At 36.2% G+C, this 22151-nt stretch overlaps 1 protein-coding gene across 2 annotated transcripts in view; it reads right to left on the bottom strand.

The window, feature by feature from the left end:
• Window positions 1-22151, bottom strand: part of SPAG16 (sperm associated antigen 16) — a 435661-nt gene that overhangs the window by 344365 nt on the left and 69145 nt on the right. For both annotated transcript variants that reach the window (XR_007506050.1, XM_049800597.1), the window contains exon 10: window positions 14514-14644. Coding sequence is in view for 1 of the 2 variants with exons in the window: in XM_049800597.1 (XP_049656554.1) it covers window positions 14514-14644 (131 nt within the window). In the remaining variant the exon portion in view is untranslated. The remainder of the gene's footprint in view (window positions 1-14513; window positions 14645-22151) is intronic.

Consider the following 22151-nt stretch of genomic DNA (forward strand, 5'->3'; position numbering starts at 1 on the left):
ATTCTGGAATAACTAGGGCAGTTTTGGTAGGATTCTTGGCCAGCAGGGCAAAGCCAGCCAACACAAACCCACTATATTAAGGCTGTTATGTCTCTGTTTCAGAAAATCATTTTAGGTGCATGGGTGTGTAACTTTCCAACTGATATTAATGTTTAGTGAAAAATCTCTTTGAGCTGTGCATGGGAAAGAAACGAGCTTTTCAAAGCCACCCCTTTCCAGGGGAGGCAAGGCACCTTGGCTGCAGGCTCCATCCCCAGGCAGGTGAAGAGGTCTGCTGGCCACAATAACATTGAAAAGACTTTTGACCAGTGTTTGCATGGAGGACTGCCTCTCTCCCTTGACTGCTGCTTCCAGGATGTGGAATAATTTGTCTTGGGGTTCTATTTTTGGGGGGAGTTATTTTTTCTTTATTTTCCTGTTCCCAAACCTCTGCCATTTCAAAGACTATTTTAAAAGGAAGATGTTTTTTAATATCTGCTAGGAACCCATCCAAGATATTTTCCTTCATAGCAAAGCACAAGCTTGCTCATTTCAATATAAGAAATTAATGGAAAAGATTTAAAATAACTTCTGTTTCTGCATTAATTTTTAAATCAAGTTATAAAAATAAAGCAGGCTAAAAAAACCTGTCTGCAGCTACAGGGACAACCGTAAGCTATAAATTTTAAGAAAGCAAACTTGTTTTGTTTTAGGCAGCCTCTGTCTAAAATATGCCATTTCACATAGAGATGGTTTTATTTTTAAGAGGGAAAAAAACCCCCCAAAATAAATATCAACAGTACAGAAGCTCAGTCTGGAAATAGCCCTGATAAATGTAGAAACTTCAGTTTCCACTGTTGCAGTCCATTAACTTTCATGACTATGAACACTCAAAAGGAAACAAGCATGATCATAGCCTTAGACACCACATTCACCTGGCTGACCTTTTTATTTTCGAATGCAAATGTCTATGTCCCAGGGACTGGAAATTGAAAGCTCCATCAATTTTGTTTGGATTATAAATTAGAGTTATAAGTCTAATTGTTTTGAAACAAGAAAAGAAAAAGATGTAAGAAAATCTGGCAAGTACTATTCTAGCAGTAAGCGTAAAATGAAAATCAAGATGTTCTTTTGTCTGGTTTGACAGAAGCAGTTTGTTACTTGCTTACCTCAGTAGACACTCTGTCCTACATTGATGATTGAAAAATCTTAACATGAATTTAATGATGTAGTTTAAGACTGAACTAAAAACTCCATAGATTTTCAAATTTTAGCAACATGTACACTTGGGATGAGATTTTCAGAACATGCTGAGCATCCCCAAGGATATCTAGTCATTTTGTCCAAGTCTCTACATGGGAACTGGTCTCTTCTGAAATATGGATGTTTGTTTATACACCTGTGTAGTAGCTGCTGAAAGCTGGATCTGAACTAGAATTTGAGCACTGAAGTGATATAGGAAGTTTGTCCCTGAAGCTGAGAACAGCCCCTGAACATTTCCGCATTAGAGAAAATATTCAAGTAAGATTATTACTGCCATATATTGGCTCCATTTCATAGTTGTCAAATCCCTAGTTACAGATCCCTTACTCCTTAGCTGATCTGCACAGAACCTAGTGTAGGTAAGAAACACAAACTGACGTGATTTGATTATAATGTTCAAGAAATTTTCTAGATTTATGCCAGTCCTAATTAATTATAAGAGCAGCAATTAAAGTCTATTCTGTAAATAAACCCATAACCATAACTCATCACTGTCACATATCTTTCACCTGCTCATAAGTCCTGATTTCAATACAAGGACATACCATCATTCTTGCAGCTAGGAGAAACAAAACAAAAGCACCCATTACAGACAGTGCACCACATCTTATGTTTATGGCATCTCCTTCAAAATCAAGCTTTATAATCTATCACTGAATTCCTGGTATGTTATTCCAAGCTCCATTAACTATAGTAAGAAATATGCACATTCTTGGTGTAAAAAATACTGCTATAAAAATTGGCATCAGGTACTGAAGTGAAACTACTGAAGAGTTTTGGGTTTTTTTTTTAAAAAGGCAAACTTTGGTAAAGCACTCCAAATATAAAGGATTCTCTATCACTTGATTTTCTGACCAGTTGTATTTGGACATTTTATAATACAATGCTGGCAATTCTCCAGGGAGATAGTTGTGAAAAATTAAGAATGGAAATCAGAAGTAGAGGTACATGGAAGGAATTGTGTTGAGAACAGGCCAACAGGTGAAACAAACCTATAAAAGTCAATTTCAGCATTTCAAGTCATAAACCCAGGAGAATTTACTCTCCTCCCATGGGTCTTGAACATGCTTTTCAACATTTTTAAAACTTCACCTTTCAAACTGAGTTCAGCTCTTACTTTTTCTGTTAATTTTATCAGTTCAATACTTCAAAGTGTGTCAATACTGATATTTTCAGAATTTACCATGAAGAAAACATTGAAATTGGAATAAAAAGAAAATCATCAGTAAGAATGACAAATAAATAAGACAAATAGACAAAATAAAAGAAGCAATATGTATATTTTTAAGCACATTCAATAGGCATGCTTTTGTATATGAAAAAGATGATATGTGAAAACACACAGGCACACCTGCAAATGGGACAGTAGCAGAAGCATGAAGTCATTCCTGTGATCTGATTTGTAAGGAAATCAAAAGGTCAGCATTTAGCAATCATACCAGATATTTCACAAATATGGCATCTTAAATTTCATTCAATTATAATTCTGTCTTGAAAGTACAGCTCTGTAATACTGTGTATTTTCAAGTGCAAGAGAACTGGCACTTGTTCAAGAATGCAGAGCCCAAGATACTGAAGTTGTAACCTTGGAGAGGCTTTTTCTGGGCAGTTCAGATCACCCTGTAGTGTGAAACCACAAGGAAGTGCTGTCTGACCTTACCTTTTAGGCAGGCATACCTAGTAAGTGTAAAGAAAAGGCAATCCTCAGTTATTTTGAGCACAGAACTTTGTCTTGTGTCCTATGTCATCTTCACATGGAGTATACAAAATTGGTTAAGACCATTTTTCATGCATTTTCTGTTCCACTGTCCTGGGCAAAAATCTAGAATTATGTGTCTATGTGGAATAATCCCAAGCATTTGGTAATAGTTTAAAGGTTATTCCATGACATAAAAAAGATAGCATCTGAAAAAACTCTATAATGGATATGAAAAGTTAAGCTTCATCTTAACCATTTTGAAGCACAAATGATGTGAATGTCCTGAGGAAATACTTCATTCATTTTTGTAGTGACTCCAGTTCAGTATTCACAGATATTTCTCCTTATTGCTCTTTTGTTCTTACAAACTTCCACTGAACAATGCAGCAAGTTTGTCCACAATCCAGTTATTCTTTTTTTTTTTTTTTTTTTGGCCTGCTGGATATGTATTCACTCAAACACAAGAGTAAATACACCTATTTTCTTCTTTAAATTTCTTATATTTGTGTTGCTTTTCTTCAGACACACTGCAGCTGCTGCAGTTCAAGTACTAGGTTCATTTTAATAATTGAAAGTCTCCTTTAAAAATATTTAGATAGTGAAAAAACAGCTGAAGATTTTTTTTTAAACTTCAGATATTAACATCCCACAAGATAAAACACCAATATGATATTTTCCAAGCTGAAGGGATTAGGAGATAGAGTTATGCAAATAGATACTGCCATCCTTATGTACTTCTATGTTACTGTTGTATCTCTAAATCATGGCAACCATAAATACTCAAAAATCTTTAGTGATTTTACATTCAGGTTATGAAACTAGCCTACAAATGAATGGTAGGTGATTACAGTTTCTATTATCTCAGTCAATAAAAAAAGGAATCGTTAGTGCAGTAGGTTTCTAATACATGCACATCTTTTCATAGGTCAGACTAAGAATAAGGAAAGATCAGAAGCATTACCAGATCAATTTACAATTTCTACAAGTTAGTATCAAAGAGAGTGAAAAGTGCTTTATGGTATTAATTGCAATGCGTTAAATGTTTTGGCAAATAGAATTCTGCATTAAAACACAGCATGTGCAACCCCACACACTATTTCAGAGAAGCAACTGATTTTTGTATATTATGCATTATTCTGGTATTGATGTAAGTCACTTCTATTTATTTAGAATATATAAATTTTAATTTAGCATTATGTTTTTATTATGTTCCTCTTCCTTTTTCTCTACCACAATAGAGCACGTATTGAACACTCTCTGGTTCTCAGAAACATCACTCAGCAATACTCCTTACTTTCCCCGAAAACAAACTGCTTATCTATAGGCTAATCATATATATGTTGCTGACTCTGATATTTATACAGTCTTGATGTAACTGCCTAAAAACTTTACTTTTAAAAAAAATAATTTACTTTTTCAAAAGATATGTATTTCCTTACATGGAGAAATTCATTGCCAAATACTAGAAAACTTAAAAAATGACATATGGAATCAAAACTAAGCTTCTTAGATAAACACTTCCTTCTGCATTTCTTGACAAAGAGTAGCTCTGAATGGGTGCTAAAAATATGATAAAAATGTAAATGACTCTTCAGTTTACAAGAAAATTTCAGTATTGTACATTAATTGAGGATCTTTTTGCAGATAGATATTTAAAGTTGTATCAAAGTCAATGAAGTATCAAGACAGATATTATTCACCTTTTGGAAATCCTGGAGTTTAGCATTTTCCCGTTCTAAAATAGATTGAGCACTTTAAAAAAACACCCAAACACAACAACAACAAAAAACAAACACACACCCTCCATTTCCACAATGCGAGTTCCCTCATGCAAATTAGTACCTGTATATTTCATTTCAAGAAAATCTCAACATCTTGTTCACACTTCATAAAATATATTTATGAACTTATTTTCAAAATAACTTGAAAACTTAGCACTTCATCCCATATGACAAGCGTCAAACCAATTTCTTTTAATTTTTATAAATTACATTTGTTCAAAATAACCACATTTCAAGTGAATATTTAGCTATTACTGTATTTGATGTTCAGAATAGTTGGATCACTTCAGGCAGACTGTTTTCAGTTAAACACTTATCAGAAAATTACTAACCCAATCTATTCAACCCCTTTCGTGTCCACAGACTATTGGGAATAAAAATAAAATAAACAAAATTTAGTACAGCTGACAGTTACCAGCCATCATACCTTTCAGTCTACAGAGAATATGCAAGAGCCTTAATAAAGTTAAGACAGTATCTTTTTACAATCATGTTTTCGTAAACAAGTACTTCCAGGTTTTTCTGCAAAGTCTCCTTTAAAAACTATGAAGGTAACCAGTTAAAAAAAACACCAAAACAAACAAACAAACAAAAAAACCCCAAACACTATATGCTTTCCCTCTGTTGATCTTCCCTGAAAATTTTCTGGTTTTCTGATAAAGATGCTTGTTCACTAACAAAATTACAGAGATACCTAGCTCATTTCATGTGTGCACCATAAAAGAACACAATATGACTTCAAATTATTACTGCTATGGTTTCAAGCTTCCCGTTAAAAGCGATGGCCAATGCCTTCCCACAGGAATAATCACTTGTGGCCAAAGTTGCAGACAAAGCTAATGAGAAATAAAAAGACTTCTTAAGACTATGATAGCCAAAAGCTTATAGACAGGAACAGGAAGGAACATTTACCAGGGAAAAAGTGAGTGGGGAGAAGAGGCAAATGCTGAGCTAAGGGAACCATTTACTTCTCTTATTATTACCACGTTAGGTAGAAAAAGCTACAAATGAGGTTGAAAGGGTCGTAGCCAGGAGCTGTGCATTCATACCATTGCTGCAGCAAGCCCTCACAGAGCTTATCAAAGTGAGAGCCACACAGTTCTCACTGATTATTCACAGAGCTTACTTTTTCTCCTTATTAAACTGCATTACAGGGAGCTAAACCACATTTGACATTTTCCTATGAGTACTTCTTCCAAATAAACTGCATTAAAGCTGTTACAGAGACTGTACAATAATGAACAGACTGAAGTCCATGAAATAATCTCTCCATTACAATATGGGCCTTAATGCAGAAAGAAATTAAGAACTTAATTTCTATAGGAAACAGTGATACTCTGAAATCAAAGGTTAAAGCACTGAACTGTGATTCAGAAGACATGAATTTAATTTCTGGATCTCCCACTTAGGTAATCTTGCAGAAGTTATTTCACATGAGGACAATACCGCCTCGCAGGACTGTTGGGGAGATAACTGCGTGCGTGAGGTCTCAGCTAGCAGGATGGAGCTGTATGAGCACATAACAGATATATATGCCTACTCTGTCTTCACTGCACATTAGATCTAAATTAAATCTGTGCTGCCCACTGCAGCCTGGCACTCTTTACTCCCTGACTCAGCTTTTGAGTTTCCCATGCTGGTGCTTGCTGCAGCTTAGGCTGCAGGCATCCACATTTCTGAGAGCTGCTCAAGCCAGGCTGCTTTGCACACATCTCATCCAGCTGTGCCTGAGATGGCACCAGACCTCTGGAGAAAGGACCTTGGTGCCAGTCTGTGTGCCTGACATCAGCCACACATGCTTTCACAAGGACAGAGAGGCAGCTGGAGCAATAAGCCAGACAAAGCATATTCTTCCTGTCCCACTGTAGGTGTTGTTACATACACCCACCACACTTTGGGGCTTTAGGGTTGTCACTTGTTCTTTGGCAGGAGGATAAGAACTTCATTTATTTGCTTTGTAAACACACCTTCGTACTTCTCATCTAGGCCAGCAAAATGCCTTTTCAGTCATGGGGAAAAAAAGGCATAAATGCAAGCATTTATGAAAGGAAATTACTTGAATTTCCTATACTGTAAGTATAGATCTAACAAATTTACTATTAACATTAATTTAATGCTAAAATACTTGACAGGATGTATCACATAAAGCTAGCAGTTTAAAACACCACAAAAAACCCCTTGCTGCAACTGTGTGGACTGATCGTCCAGAGTCACCCAAGCAGAGTTGCTCTTGTTCCTCCCCTGCGTCAGGAAGCTGCACTGGGTGACTCTTGTTAATTCTACATTTAACTGCCTCTTGCATTAGCTCCTTCAGACATATTCAAAGGTTGTTAAAATGGGGAGAGGGGAAATAAAATAGGAGAAATTGGAATTTCTTTGCATATATACAAGGAGATAAGGATCAACCCAAGCTTCCACTCATATTTCTTCTACTTTTGAAAAAAGGCAGAATTTGAATACTTCAAAAGAGACAGAACTGAGTATTTGAGTATTTGAATATTTCAGCACACATAAAATCCAATCCTGCAACTACACTGTCTATTCCTATTCAGCAGACATTAAAATTAATAGCACATACATCTAAAAGTATTAGATAGATATACATGTTCACATATGTGTTTATGTGCATTTCTATATATAATTAAATCACAGAATGCTTGAGGTTGGAAAGGACCTCTGGAGGTCATCTGGTCCAATGCCCCTGCTCAAGCAGGGCTACATAGAGCCAGTTGCTCAGGACCGTGTCCACACAGCTTTCCAGTATCTCCAAGGGTGGAGACTCCACGACCTCTCTGAGCAACTTGTGCCAGTGCTCGGTCACCCTCACAGTGAAAAAGCATTTCCTGATGTTCAGAGGGACCCTCCCACTTCAGTCTGTGCTCATTGCCTCTGGTCCTGTCACTGGGCCCCACTGAAAAAAGCCCAGCTCCGCCTTTTTGCACCCTTCCTTCAGACACTTGACACATTAATTCATGAGATCTGCCCCCATGCCCTCTTTTCTCCAGGCTGAACAAGACCCAGCTCTCAGCCTTTCCTCATAGGAGAGATGCTCCAGTACTTTCTTCATCTTCATAGCCCTTTGTTGGACTCTCTCCAGTACGTCCATGTCTCTCTTGCACTGAGAAGCCCAGAACTGGACTCAGCACTCCAGGCGTGGCCTCACCAGTGCTGAGTAGAGGGGAAGGATCACCCCCCTTGACCTGCTGGAAACACTCCTAATGCAGCCCCAGATACCAATCATCTTCTTTGCACAAGGGCCCCCAGGTCCTTTTCTGACAAGTTGCTTTCCGCCTGGGCAGTCTCCACCATATACTAGTGCATGGGCTTGTTCCTCCCCCGGTGCAGGACTTGACAATTCTCCTTGTTGAACTTCAGGAAGTTCCTGTAGGCCCATTTCTCCAGCCTATTGAGATCCCTCTGGATGGCAGCATCACCCACCAGTGTGTCACCTACTCCTCCCAGTCTGGTATCATCTGCAAACATGCTGAGGGTACACTCTGCCCCATTGTCCAGATCATTAAGTAAGAGCTTAAGCAGGACTGGACCCAGTACTGATCTCTGGGATACACTGCTAGTTACTGGCCTCCAACTGGACTTGGTGTCAATGATCACCACCCTCCGTACCTGGCCATTCAGCCGGTTTTCAATCCACCTCGCAGCCTGTAAATAACAGTCATACCTACATAGTAGGGAACTGAGTATTTTTATATGCAGGTGAGACTCACTTTCTGCATCTTTGACCTCAGTGTTATATAAGTAATTTGAAGAAATAAAGCTTTGGCTTTTGAAGAACAATAACAGAAAAGGGATATTTGCAGTTCTAATAAAAAAAGTAAGTTCCTTACATAGTAAGTCTTTGAAAGGTTCAATATTTTAAATTATTTGCTTACAGAATTACAAGGACATAAATTGGATTTAATGGAACGTCTAACATCTGAAAAAAAGGGCCTCCTCTCCTAAAGATATTTTTAGAAAGGTGGTCTTTGTCTCAGCCAAATTATATAAATGTTTTCAAAGGCCTAACATGAAAGATCCCATGCTGGGATGGTTAGTCCCAGGGAAATACAGACGCCTCAGGATTGCAGAGCAGTTTGATAAGAAAAACAAATTCCACTCTGGAGCTAAACCTTAGCTGTCAGAGATACAGCTTTGAAATCCACAATTTAAAAACACCCAAATTTCCTTTTAGCAGTCATGGACTTGAGTCTGAAGCATGGAATGGAAATGAGAATGAATAAGATACAAAACAAAGTGAACAGAACAAAAACAGGTGGCTTCTGAATGACAGAAGTTGGAAGGCACAGACTGTCATACTGCCCCAGCAATGCATGCAAGACATGGTCCAAAAAGCTTTGAAATCTGCTAAGCTGGAGCTAAACTGATCAAAATGGCTACAGCATGAGAGGTTAGGATATGCAGTAGCTACCTTGTATGTCATATTCCTTTAAAACCAGGTATAATTTCTGTAGGAAAACTAAGCAGCAGCTAATGTTGCTAATGCAAATCTCTAATTCACTGTGGCTACTCATGCAAGAAATCAGCACATGATAGCACAATTTAAAAAGTTTTACTGTTAATGGAAAAATGTAGTTTAATAAAAAAATATCTTTTCTAATGCCCTAAGGAGGCAAGAAGAAGGCTTAAATAATTAATAAGGATTTTCCTACCTCCCTGAATTTTTCTCCTTCGACAGGAAATTTCACCACATGAATTTTGGACTTAGAATCCTCTGTTTTCTAGTTTGTGTTATACAAGGACACAACATGATTCATATGACTGATCACCTCTTGGTAGATGGACGCTATTTTGCTTGGCATCGTTCAGACATGGAACAAAATTACATTACTTCACCACCTCTGAAGACAACAGAGAGATGGAAACAAGTGGGCAGAGCACAGGAAAAAGGGTGACAACATTTGTCAGGATGACAGGCAGCAGTCTCAGCAAACCATCAGGATAAAGAAGTTCCTCATGTCAACACACACAAAGAATTCGCTTTCCTGCAAAGATTATTAGTCTGTTTGCATGTGTATGTGCATCTGTGTGTACATATGTATCCCTATGTTTAGAAGGAGTAGTAGTAGTAGAGGGGAAAGAGTACAGGGGTTTGCAATAATTTCTGTGCAGTTTTACCTCCACAACTTTGCACAAGGCACCACAAGACTGTAACTTTAATTTCAATTTGTGAATAAATCTCGTATAATCACTTACACAATTTTATGCTGCAAGTTAATTTGCATGGTTCCCAAGGAGATAAATTTTTTAAAATCTTCTCTGGAATCCACTGATAAAAAATGGGGGAAACCAGTATTATAAGATATAATGATGAATTAGTCCCTATAGAAAAGTTATCTTTTACTAAGCCCATCAGGAAAGCCTAGATAATCACAAAATATTTTGCATGTGCTTTTCTTTATTATCTCCAGCTTCATATTTTTACTGCGCCTAGGCAGAGCATTTGCGATTCTCTATCTTTTTTCTTTTACAAAATATCAAACAAGGATAAAGGATTTGGGAACATCAGGTTACATGTAAACAAGAATTATATATGATACATTTTCTATTTATGCAGGTATGCTTACTAGGTAAAGCATCCATTTAAAATATTAGCCCATCTACTTTACAAATTCTACCCACAATCAAAAGTGGCATTTTTACAGCAATTACTATACATGATAAACATCAAATAAGCTTTGAATGGAGAATTGTAACCTCTGTGCATGAGGCATGCGAGGGAAGGAGGAGGAGAAGATGACATAATCTTAAAAAATTAACAAAAAAGGGCAAGAAAAGGTGATAGAGCCTTCACTTCTCATTCTGCTTGAGTTAAGGGCTATTAAAAAAAAAGCTCATAATTAGCGTGCAAATAGCCAGTATTTTCATCACACTGATTTTCTGATCTGAGATTTAAACAAGAGAAACAGAACCATTTTCTACCTACAAAATACATTAAATTATATGCTAAATATCGTATTGTAAATTACTGCTAACATTCCAGATGCATCTCAGATAAGCATCTCTCCAAAGCAATAGGTGTCATTTTTCTATTTTCCAACACTGTACTAACCATTAAAAATGCACTGAACGATGTTCACAACTTCCTTTTGCCAAGTGAAGACAATATAAACCATGAAAGATGTACTATTGCAAATGGTGGGAGTAGAATTACCTTCCATGGAAAGCCATGCAAACCCCTTGGGGTTACATGAAAGATGCAGACAAAAGGTGAGGAGAAAGTGAACAGTAAGCAAGTAAGATTGGGAAGAACATTTAGGCATTATGGATCCTACAGTGATTCTTGTAGGCAGAGTAAGATTTACCAGGATATTTACAAGGACACTGGAGAAATGCGAGCTTAATGCAGAAGAGGAATGCCTATGTGATGATTTGAAAAGTGGGAAACATTCAGCTTAGCAGAAAACAAACATGGTTTCCCAAGGGATTCCCCCCCCCGCCACAAATACGAGTTTCAGTGTATACTAATGAAGGTCTAAAGAACTAATATACATCAGCTTTATAGCATGTAAAAACTGTGAATTTGGATTTGCAGGTGCTCCAATTTCTACAGAAATGTAAAGGAACCTAGTAATATACACACACAAAGCAGATTCTGTTCTGTCTTTTTGATACACTGGTTCCGATGAGAAAAACCTAAATCATAAAAAGGCAAATTTGGTCTCCTAAGTCAATAGAAAGTTTTCCATCTATCCTATGGACTACAAGAAACCATTCTCATCTAGTGGATACTGATTTCCACCTTCTGTCTGTAAACCAAATAGACAATCATAATTACTATAAATACATTTAGTGAAAGTTTAGAATTTCTTTAAATGGGCCATTTTTATTTAACTTCCTATACAAAGAATTTAATCTAAGTCATTCTTCTCTGGAAAAAATCTCGATTTATGCATTTAATAACCTCTTGGACTTCCAAGGAACGCCAGATTCAGAACTGAATAGTTGCTGTGTCAAACTAAAAATGATAACCCAAGCTCTGTGTGCATTAGCTGTGTGCCTTGAGATTGGATTCCATAGCATCTAATAAAGAATGTGCTCCATTCGAAGCTCTTCCCAAAAAACAGAGTATTAATAATTCTCTCCTCTCTTTGAATTCTTAGCCACCTGCAGCCAACAGGGTACTAAAAGTCACCCTTTCTTCAACACACAAATCTGTTTTCTTGAAACATATGGGAACCTCAGTACTTCTGAGTCTGTTATTACTCTGTCAAATTTGTTTGAAATTGGGCAGGGTGTTAAAAAAAATACTGTAGGTCATGCTGTCAAAAAGAAGGCCTACCTTTAGCAAACCAGGTGACAATATAGCCTTTAGCATTAACAAGAGAAACAAGGACAGTCTTTCTTCTCAATCACTTAAAAAGATTGATTTTAAGTAGAGGTATTCAGATAGGAAAAACTCTTTGTTAATGGAAATGACTGTAAATTTTAAATGTTTTTTTTTCAGACACGGTTCAACATGTAGAAACTATCATCCACCATATACACAAAAAGATTATTAAGCAAATGAAAAGTTCAATTACATTGTTTACATTTTTTCAAGAACACTTCAAAATTCTTCTTTTGTTCTTTACGTGCTTTTGCTTTTTACTTTTTTTTAAGTAAGCACTTCATTTAATTTCAGAGCACTATCCCAAGTTCCCATTTTCTTTAAAGCATTATCTTTACATGAAAGTCAACATCATATTGCCAGTATATGAAATTATATACACATCCTCACTGTTTTTTTTTATTTAGTTGCTGTTTCTCTGAGCAAGTTCTAAAGTGTTTCCAAATAAGTTTAAAGACATCCAATTTAATTTTATTCCAGTAAATTGCTTTCTTAAGTGGCATTGTATCTTTAAGGTGTGATATCTAGTTATTAGCTGTAGAAAATACTTAGAATTCCCCAGTACATAAGACTATGTCTTCTAGCAATAACTAGAATATAACTGGATATAAGGATCTAGAATAACGCTTTCAGTCAGATATAAAACCATAATTCAAGAAAGATAAGGAAAACAAGGAATAGTCTTACATGAACATATTTGATATTTATCTGTTATTGTTCAACTATAAGATAATGGAAAAATTTAAGTAGAGATGTGCTTTCCTGACTAGCCTATGAGCTTTTACTATTTTCAATTACATATTACATATTTTAATGTTCACAAGTAGTTTGCAACACCATTCAAAAGTAATCTGCAACTCAAACCCAGCTTCCTACTACAGGTAAAGGCAAACTTTTAACAAGGCAAACAGTAACATGAAAATGATTGCTTTAGACTTGCCCACCTGTAGCGCAATATAAATCTTGTGATGATGTACCCCGTAAAGGTTACATTTTGATCATTGTTCCACCCCATTCACTGAAAATCTTGCCAACTGTGGAAGTGTCTTCCTCCTCCTCCTCCAGACTGATTTTTCTTTTCTTTTTTTTTTTAAAAAAAAACAAAACAAAAAACCCAAACACCATTCTTGCACCTAGCGTTCTTCAGATAAGCCCTATAACTCACTAATATTTTGGGTGGATTTACTACAGCCTGCTCAGAGTAGCAGCACAGAGACACCAGCTGCAAGCTTTCTTTCCTGAGCAGACCAATATGACTATACAATACAAGAGAAAATTATTCAAAATATTGCCTTACGATTATAGGTTAGGAATTAGCCAGACAGAAAACCAGAACCTAAGCATCTGAGAGACTAAGCAGAAGCCTGCCTAGCTAGGCCAAAACTCAAAGCAGTACGGTGGATATTTATTACAAAATATGGGCAGCCACCTAAAGAAAGTATCTGTGACCTTTGCATTATAATTATTAAATGTGTAAACATTGTTTCCATTTTCATAGACATTTACTTTAGACCCACATCAGTATGCTCTGATTTGTGTCACTGCTTTCCTTGGCTTTAATTTTGTGTACTATTTATACGGTGTACTACTCTATTTCTTCACAATACTGATTTTTTTTCAACAAGTCAGTCAATTAAACTCTTAATCCACAAGAGAATTACGTTGCCCAAGTTTTTGGCCGTTTAAAACATAACTACATTGGATTATGTTTCTTGGTTGCAACAAGAAATTAAGCTTCTAAAATTCAGTGTAGGAATATAGTTTTTCTTTAAGGAGATACCTTCAGAAGTAATCTACTAGCAGTCTGAGTGCAGTTAAGAACAGCATCAAGCTACATAAAGTTTATCTGAATGACAAAAGTATTAATTAGTCTAAAATTTATTTTAAAATATATTCATACCTAGACAATGTGTCAGAATTGTCTGAACTTTGCTACTAGCTCTAACTTTTTTTTTTCTCATATTTTTATGTTTATTCTTCCTCAGCTGCAGCTAGCAAGCCCTGAAATGTCATTGCTTACAGGCTATTTGCACACTCAAGCTAATCTAAATTTAAACTCTTCTGATTTTTGACCCAAGGGAATAAACTGCAAACAAATATACATTACAAAAATATTCAGCATTATAATTCGGTTTCCTGGAACCTGAGTTTATAGTCATTTCTGGTTCTCATTTCTATATCTACTAACCAAATCCCACCCTTCTTACATAAAAGATGAATCTCAATCTGTAAACAGTTCTGCCCAGGTGTTTTACTGTATTTACGCTCCCACTAAAATTCATGATTATTTTTTCTACTTTCACATTCTTCAGACAGAATGTCCCCAGAGTGCTGCCAGTAGTTTTTCAGAAATTTACTTAAAACAAATGTTTCTCAATGACCTGATGAAAAATAAAACTCAACTTATATACAACAATAAAATTAATGTACTGTTAATTGTTCCTACCAGTTCACTGCTAAGTCGTGCACTTGGAAAATGTTGCTCAGTTTATACTCTCCAGATTTCAGGGGTTGAATATATTCTGTAGCATGCACAAGGTATGGGTTCACTTGAGTATCAACAGGGAACTCTGAATCCTGGAGAAAAAATAAAATTCTTAATTCTCAGAAATGCTGTGTAAATTCCTACAGTGTCCTACTACTAATGTTACTATTTTTAAAACATAATTTTGTCTTTTTTTTTTCCACTCTATTTTTCTCCTCTGCTCAATTTTCACCAATTTTTTTAAATCACTGTTGTCCTGATTTTATTAATTTTGATATGTATTGTTAAAGCTGAGTTCAGGCATAACTGAAAGACTGGGGTCCCTAGTGAACAACTGAATACTATGAGAATTATTAGTTTGTTCTTCTAAAATTATATTACTAAGAGTTAACTTCTGGGCAGTGATATTAATATAGCATTGCTCTAGAAAGAGACCAACCATCAATACTAATCATTACCTGCAACCAAATATAAATTCACCATTTATGCCAACAAAACCCCTTCTTCCCCCAAAAGAGAAATAAAAAACCCCACCCACATAGTTCAACATAACAGCAACGGGAAAGAAGCAACTCAACACTGAGAATATGGTGAGATCAAGCAACAAATGGCAAATAAAATGCTGCTGTCATTTATACTCATAACAAAGTTTGTGTAACAATGTGGATGTTAAGTGACAAAAACTTGGCCTGATACTTTTAGTGTTAATGTCATTTATGTACCTGCTACTGGAAGAAGATACAATGTTTAACACTAAAGGTTGTTAAATTGTTAGTATAATATCCCCTATATAAAATTCAGGATAATCTCTGTTTTTAGTATTTTGTGAAGGGCAGTCAAAATTTAGGTAAATGTATTATTTTTCCTTAAACAGAAAAAAATGTTTTAAAATTGTTTAACAGTAAGTTTAAAACTACCAATTTAAAATGCAGTGATCTACCCTGGAACAGACCGTCTCATGATTAAAAGAAGTTAACTTCTAGAATCCTTTCAATTTCATCAACTGGCATCTGGAAAGCTCCTCAGTTTGGAATGAAAGAACTACTCTCATTGTCCAAATCACTCCATTTACATTTTATTTCCTTCTCTTTATTTTTCTTATGCGTACCTCCCATACTGGAGACGAAAAGAATAAAGTTCAGTCCTACTGAGCTGAACTGCTCAGCACAGCATGGTCTGTAGTGTAATCACTGATTTATCAGCTAAATGAAACAGTATCCACTGTGATTATAAATGAAAAAAATCATACAAACACAAAGAGAGGAGGGCTGTATATGCACTTATAAACAATACAATGGAGAGCAGCTATAAGTAAATAACCTCTTTTTTCCTTTGACTTCAAATACATATATATAGATCTAGACTGTGAGTAACTCCAGATAGTATTTCCCAAGGATCACGATTACTTGGATAAGATCTTTGTCCCTACTTGAATAAAGACTGAAGGACCAGTTTCACACACGCAACACAATCACCAGTAAATTCACCAACACAGTAACACTTGTTGAAGAGGGAACTGGAACTCCAGGCTGCAGTTCAGAGGACACATTTTCCAAGTCAGCTGCTGATGCTGTTTAAGAGCATTGAGTACACCAGCAGGGGCTTCCAGATTTGCAGCTTTTTAACAGCCTCTCCAAAGCAGCAACCCAGGGAGACAGCATCTGCCTCTGTAAAATGCAGTTACAGACCTGAAGCAAAGTCCTTTCTTCAAGGCTCTTGTTCGCTCATCATAAAAGGACAAAGATAGACCTAACATCTAGGAGGTCTCAGTCCTGGAAGTTTGTGGCTTCAAGAACAAACAGGAAAGCTAATTTTGTAATTCAGATGAAACTATTTATACATTACACATCAATTTAGAATGAACTCTGAAGATAACTCAATCTACATGGAATAGGACATCTTAAGAGTATGCTATACAGAATTCTCTCATTTGGTAGAAGTGACAATCATCAAGAAAAACATCCTCATCATCAGATAATGAAAGGCAAAATCATACATTGATTGAAGTGCATTGCTCAGCAAAGATTCATGGGTAACATGCTTAAGATCCACGGCAGGACTGCATTCCCAAAAAGATCCAAATCCTTCAGATGCATATACTGAGCAGACAAGAGAACACACAAATACTTAACACCAACAGAATACTAAGACACCCTGAGCTGTTAGCCCAGTTTACTTCAGCTCCAGCAGTTAACCTAGAGGGATAGGAACCACAGAATTATTGCTGGACTGTACCAGCTTAGGAGCAGAAAATCTGGTCCCCTGGACACAGCAGACACATTCTTGCTATTAATCAAGAACCTTACTGTAGACTTGATATTCGGCATGCATGCTATCAGATAGAGGGGGCTGAGGTTTCCACAATAAACCTTCTCAAACTGACCTCAAATCAGACATGAGCAGACTTGAGTTTTCAGACTCTTCACCAAAAAGAATACAGATTTGCTGGAGCCAGACCTGGCTTTACCAGGTAGAGGGGCAGAAGGGTTTGCAGCATAAGAAGGATTCTGGATAGAAGGAAACAAACACATCAGCTTTCCCAAAGAAGGAACTAGGAAATTATCCTGCACAGAATAAAAAAACTGGCCATGAATTAGAGAGAATAGCCCTTCGTACTGCCATACAAGTCATAGAAAAGAATTTCAGATAGCTATTTGGACATCATCAACTGCACTTAGTTACAATCAGCTTGAAATAACTGCCCAGGTTTTTAGGCCAATAAATGGTGTACAATGGTATTCAAAACTCATGACTTCAAAAACATCATCCCCACTGAAGAGAGTTGATACTGCTTCTTCATACAGAATATATTTTTTTGTCAGTATCTGTGGGGGTACTGATGTGAGGGTATTGAGTACATTTGAGCATCAAGTTATTATTAATGGTTAGCCATGTGCTTTAAAATAATGAATGAATTCTCCAGACCAAAAGAAAAACATGTTACTATGGAACTGGGTGATAGAGCTAAACTGACAGAATTAAATGCATGTATATTTAGTATTAGACACAGAATTTCTGACCTATGGCACATCACTGTACAGTCCAATGAGAAGCAGATCATAGTCTGAGGTCACAACTATACAGTCCACTCGATCTCACCTATGCACAGTTGAGATGTCCCAAAAAGGGGATTATACAAGTATGATCAAGTAGTATTAAGTTGAGAATATCTGTGAGCCTGTGCTGGCTTTACAGTCTGCTCCAGTGACATTCTTAGAAAAGCTAAAAAAGCTCTCTTGTAAGTTTCAAGAGTGAACTACATTTACCTAGTACAGTGTGGTAGAAGGTACCAGTTTAGGTGGTATTAACAATGATCTACTTTGACCTGAGACTTCAGAGGCCGAGGACAAGGACAGAAATCTTCCAGGTAAACCAGGCAGTGAAGAGCAGCTGTATCACAACATGGGGCTGAATTGTAGAGAAAGAAGCTTCAATGGTTGCAAGAAGCCTCAAGGAAAAAACTGGGTAAGATAAATGGCATACTACTGACATAAAACACTGGACTAGAACTGGGAATGAAGGTTTATATCAGCCTCCCTCTGTGAGATTACTGGCATGGGCTATTTTCCAATTTTCCTACTACTATTCTTTCTACAGTATTCTATTCTATTCTATATAGTATCTATTCTTTTCCTACTACTATACTTTCCTACTACCACTATTTTCCAGGAAGGTGAGCTCTATGACTTGCATCGAGAGGCAGATCTTCTGTAATCTTCAAAAGGCTTTTCTTGCAAGTATAATGCTGATAAAAAGCCAAAATACATACACACGTATAGTTAAACTCTAGCCTCATTTTCAATCAGTGTGGTCTAAGTTATTTTCTAAGAATAGTCAGCAGACTAGGAGATTTATTACTAACTCTAATTAACCAAGCTAAATGGCTTTATTAAAAATAGATTGTCATTAAAGAATGTAAGGAGGGTAACTGCACACAATATATTTTAAGGACTACACTAGTCATTACAAAACCACTTACAAAGACTATACAGTTTTCTGAAGACTTAGCTGATCATTCACGTTTGCAGCATTTTCAGGACATCCTGCTGTGAGAAGCTTTAAAGGAAAGACTGAAATTACCATACTCTTTAAAATGCCCATCAACCACTAAGATTAAGAATGGAATAAAATCAATGTATTTTAATCTGAAAATGTACACACACAGCAGGGAAAACCACTAACTTTTTTTTAGAATTTGTTTGCACTTAACTTGATAGTAGCCATCCTGTTAATTTGTAAGAATGAGCATACAGCAAATTTCAGGACTACCGACTATCAAAAGAATACCATTTTTTCTCCCATTTCAGAAGCTTTCTACACTGCATGTTCTATAAGGATGCTATCAACCTGAGTCAAACTTTTTAAATGATTATGAAAATAATTAAGCTAGTGACTTAATGATCAGTGCAAGCCCATCTATTACAGACCCAAGACCTGGAAGACATTTTCAGTGGATTGCAGCTTCAATCACATACACAGCCTAACAAACCCACTCCAAAATCTAGTTTTTAATTTTACTTTTTTTTATTTGATTATAAAAAAAGTAAGACTGAATCTGGCAGAAGTTGCAGATGCTCACTGCTAAGTTTTGTTCCATCTAAACCATATTTGTTTCCTCTTTGAAGCTAAGAAGCTACATACAGAGTTTTGTTTTCAGAAAAACTTCTTAATATTTTTATCCTATACAATTATTTTGTAAGCTTTTATAGATATGCAAAACTTTAGCTTCAAACTGCCTTAATGATGCTCAGAAATCACATTCCCAGAACACTAGACTCAATTTCCATGGAATGGTAGGGGCTTAGAATGGTAACTGGCATAGGACATTGGTCTTATCTTTCTTCTCTGACCAGAGAGGAAGAGAGAATCTGGGAATCATGGGGACCAGATGATCAAAATCATCCCTTGTTGTCTTAAGTTGGGTATTAGCAAGATATATAGATCTTGCACTAAGGTGCTAACTAAACATCTATGTCTTGAACTAGCTATTTCACATAGATTAGCTGTCTGTCTAAATGCAGTTTTCCATATTTCCACTTACTTATGCATACTTAGGGGTGTACTAAGAAGGAAAGAGGAGCCTAGAAAGAAAATCAACCTCAAACAAGCACTTAAATTCTTAAAATTCTATTTGAAACTTGTGGAAGATAATTGTTAACAGATTTAAAAATTCTTCTTATCTCACAGATAAGAACAGTTTTGGAGAGAAAGGTTAACTATGTGGGAAAAAAATCTAAACAAAATCAGAAACTTTGAGAATTAGGAAGTAAATATGTAAAGTACAAATAAGTAAAGATTAAAGATTACTTCAATCTTGCATTGTTATTCCTAGAAGGAATGTTTGTGACTAAAGTTACACATTTTTATAGAAATACATGTCAAGTTCTGATTATGTTACAGCCATAATATTCCTGCAGATCTCTGGAGCTAGTTTCAAGAAAAATCCATGCATTTTCCAAATTTAGGATTGATTAAAATGAGTCTGCAGTATTTACTGTATACATACAAAAGAGCAAAGAGGTTAACTAAAAGTGAGCATAGCCCCAATACGTGACTCCATGCAAATCTTAGAAGCTTTATGTGCTCCTTGTTTTATAAAGTTTTAGCTTTCAAGAATTTCAAATTTGAACAACTAGGATTATAACATAAAAGAAGCTTACAATCAACATGCCTTTTGTAAACTGTGTCTTATTCACTTTCTGGAACAAAAAAAAATTATTAAATGTAACCAGACTTACTCATTTCAGAGTGAAACGATTCTAGGAAAGCCTAAGCATTCTGAAAAGAAGTGACTGAAAGTCTTGCATTTTTCAGTAGAAAAAAAACAGATACTACTTCAGGAGATACTGCTGTATACTGTTGCTGTAAAATTCACAAATATAGTCCAAAGAAGAGGATAATATAAAAATACTAGTATTTCTATCATTCCTTAGTGAATATCTGAAGTATTTCTGAAATTGTCATTTTTACCTCCTTTGCTGAGATAATCCTTTATATTTCTAGAACATGAGATTCAGCCTCAGTTGTTGAGATAATTCATACCTATGGTTCATACTTCAGGGTCTGAATGGCATGAACAGTGATATCACTTGTCATGGCCAGGTGAAATGCTGATTCCAGTAGCTCCCCAGTACACACCAGGTAGAAGCCACAGTTTAAACATATCAAGTCTGTTGCTGAGTTGATTTCCCTGCCCAAGAGAGCTACCAAGGAGTTTAGAAGCAATACCAGCTTAAGGCGTTCTCTCACCGCATTTCCAAAATATATTATTACTGTATTGATTTATCAAAGCTTCATTGGAATTTCAATTTATGTGAGGCATGTAGATTCTGAGCTCCTCTAAAGGAACACAAACAAGCTACCTATGAAATAGGTCAATATAGATTCCACTCCCCACCCCGATACAAATATTTGTCACTGTGAAACAGATGTGGTATCTTTATCCTACAAACTTCCTACAATAAAAATGCTCAAGAATGCTAATATGAAGATGCTCACCTCTCCCAGAAGGATTTCGGCAATGAAGTGTCATTATTCAATCCTTATTCTATTATTTTCAATTGCTAAATTGTAAGGAACAGAGAATCCATTACACAAGTTGAGATCTTGCATAACAAGGCTTTGTGAAACATATTTATTTCAAACATTGTTTACAAAGCCTGATGCTACTTTAGCATCAGCAACGGTAATGTGCATGCCAAAATTCAAGAAACACAATGTACTGAGTGCTAAGGAGCCAAAGCAATATTATGGTTTTGTTCACTCTTGTATCTGCAATGTACCAGACATTTGTACTATGACGAACTTGAGAAGCCGTTAAGCTTTCTTACATCAGTATAAAAGAGAAAGTAATGCATTTCCTGCCTGTGAAACTAAACATCCTATTATTTAACATCAAAGGCAAGGAAGATTACATTCAAAATAGTGTCCTAGAAAGAATCTCTGTGAACCATAACCATTCTGAATGCATGTCTTCAGTCACTGACAATGGTGAAAGCAAATAGCGCAGTGTATCTGCCCAAAATGTCATTCAGAAACTACACTACCATGATCTAAAGTTACAGGTGTAACAGACTGTCAGCCACTGATAAGAAGTTAGCCATGGCCCTTAGTCCTTTTACATGTAGTATTTCTATGGCCCTCAAAAATATTAGTGGAAGGGAGTAAGCATCATTATTTCCATTTGTTCTATAGGCACAGGGAAGACATCCGATTGGTAGATCCTTGGCAAAGGTAATAATGCAAACCTGTCTACACCCCCAAGTAATAAAAAGGATCTATTGCTGATTCTTATGATTTACCTATAGAGCCCTATAGAAATCAGGATTGCATGAACTCATAAAAGCATTCCCTGCCCTAAGACCTCATGGGTTCATACACAAAAACAAACCACAAGAGGAATGGTGCTTTTTTTTTTTCTTTTTTTTTTTTTTCCTTAAGAACCTGAACCATATGGGGATTTAGTGATTTACCCCAGATCAAGCTGAAATTCTCTGGGAGAGCTTGTAAACCAAACTCATATCTTCAGAGTCTCAAACTATTACTTAATTCTCCCTAATAAGATACAAATCTTGTCTTGATGGAAATTGTTATGCAATT

This window comes from Accipiter gentilis, chromosome 1 (assembly GCF_929443795.1).
Source record: "Accipiter gentilis chromosome 1, bAccGen1.1, whole genome shotgun sequence".
In the NCBI taxonomy this organism is placed as follows: domain Eukaryota; kingdom Metazoa; phylum Chordata; class Aves; order Accipitriformes; family Accipitridae; genus Astur; species Astur gentilis.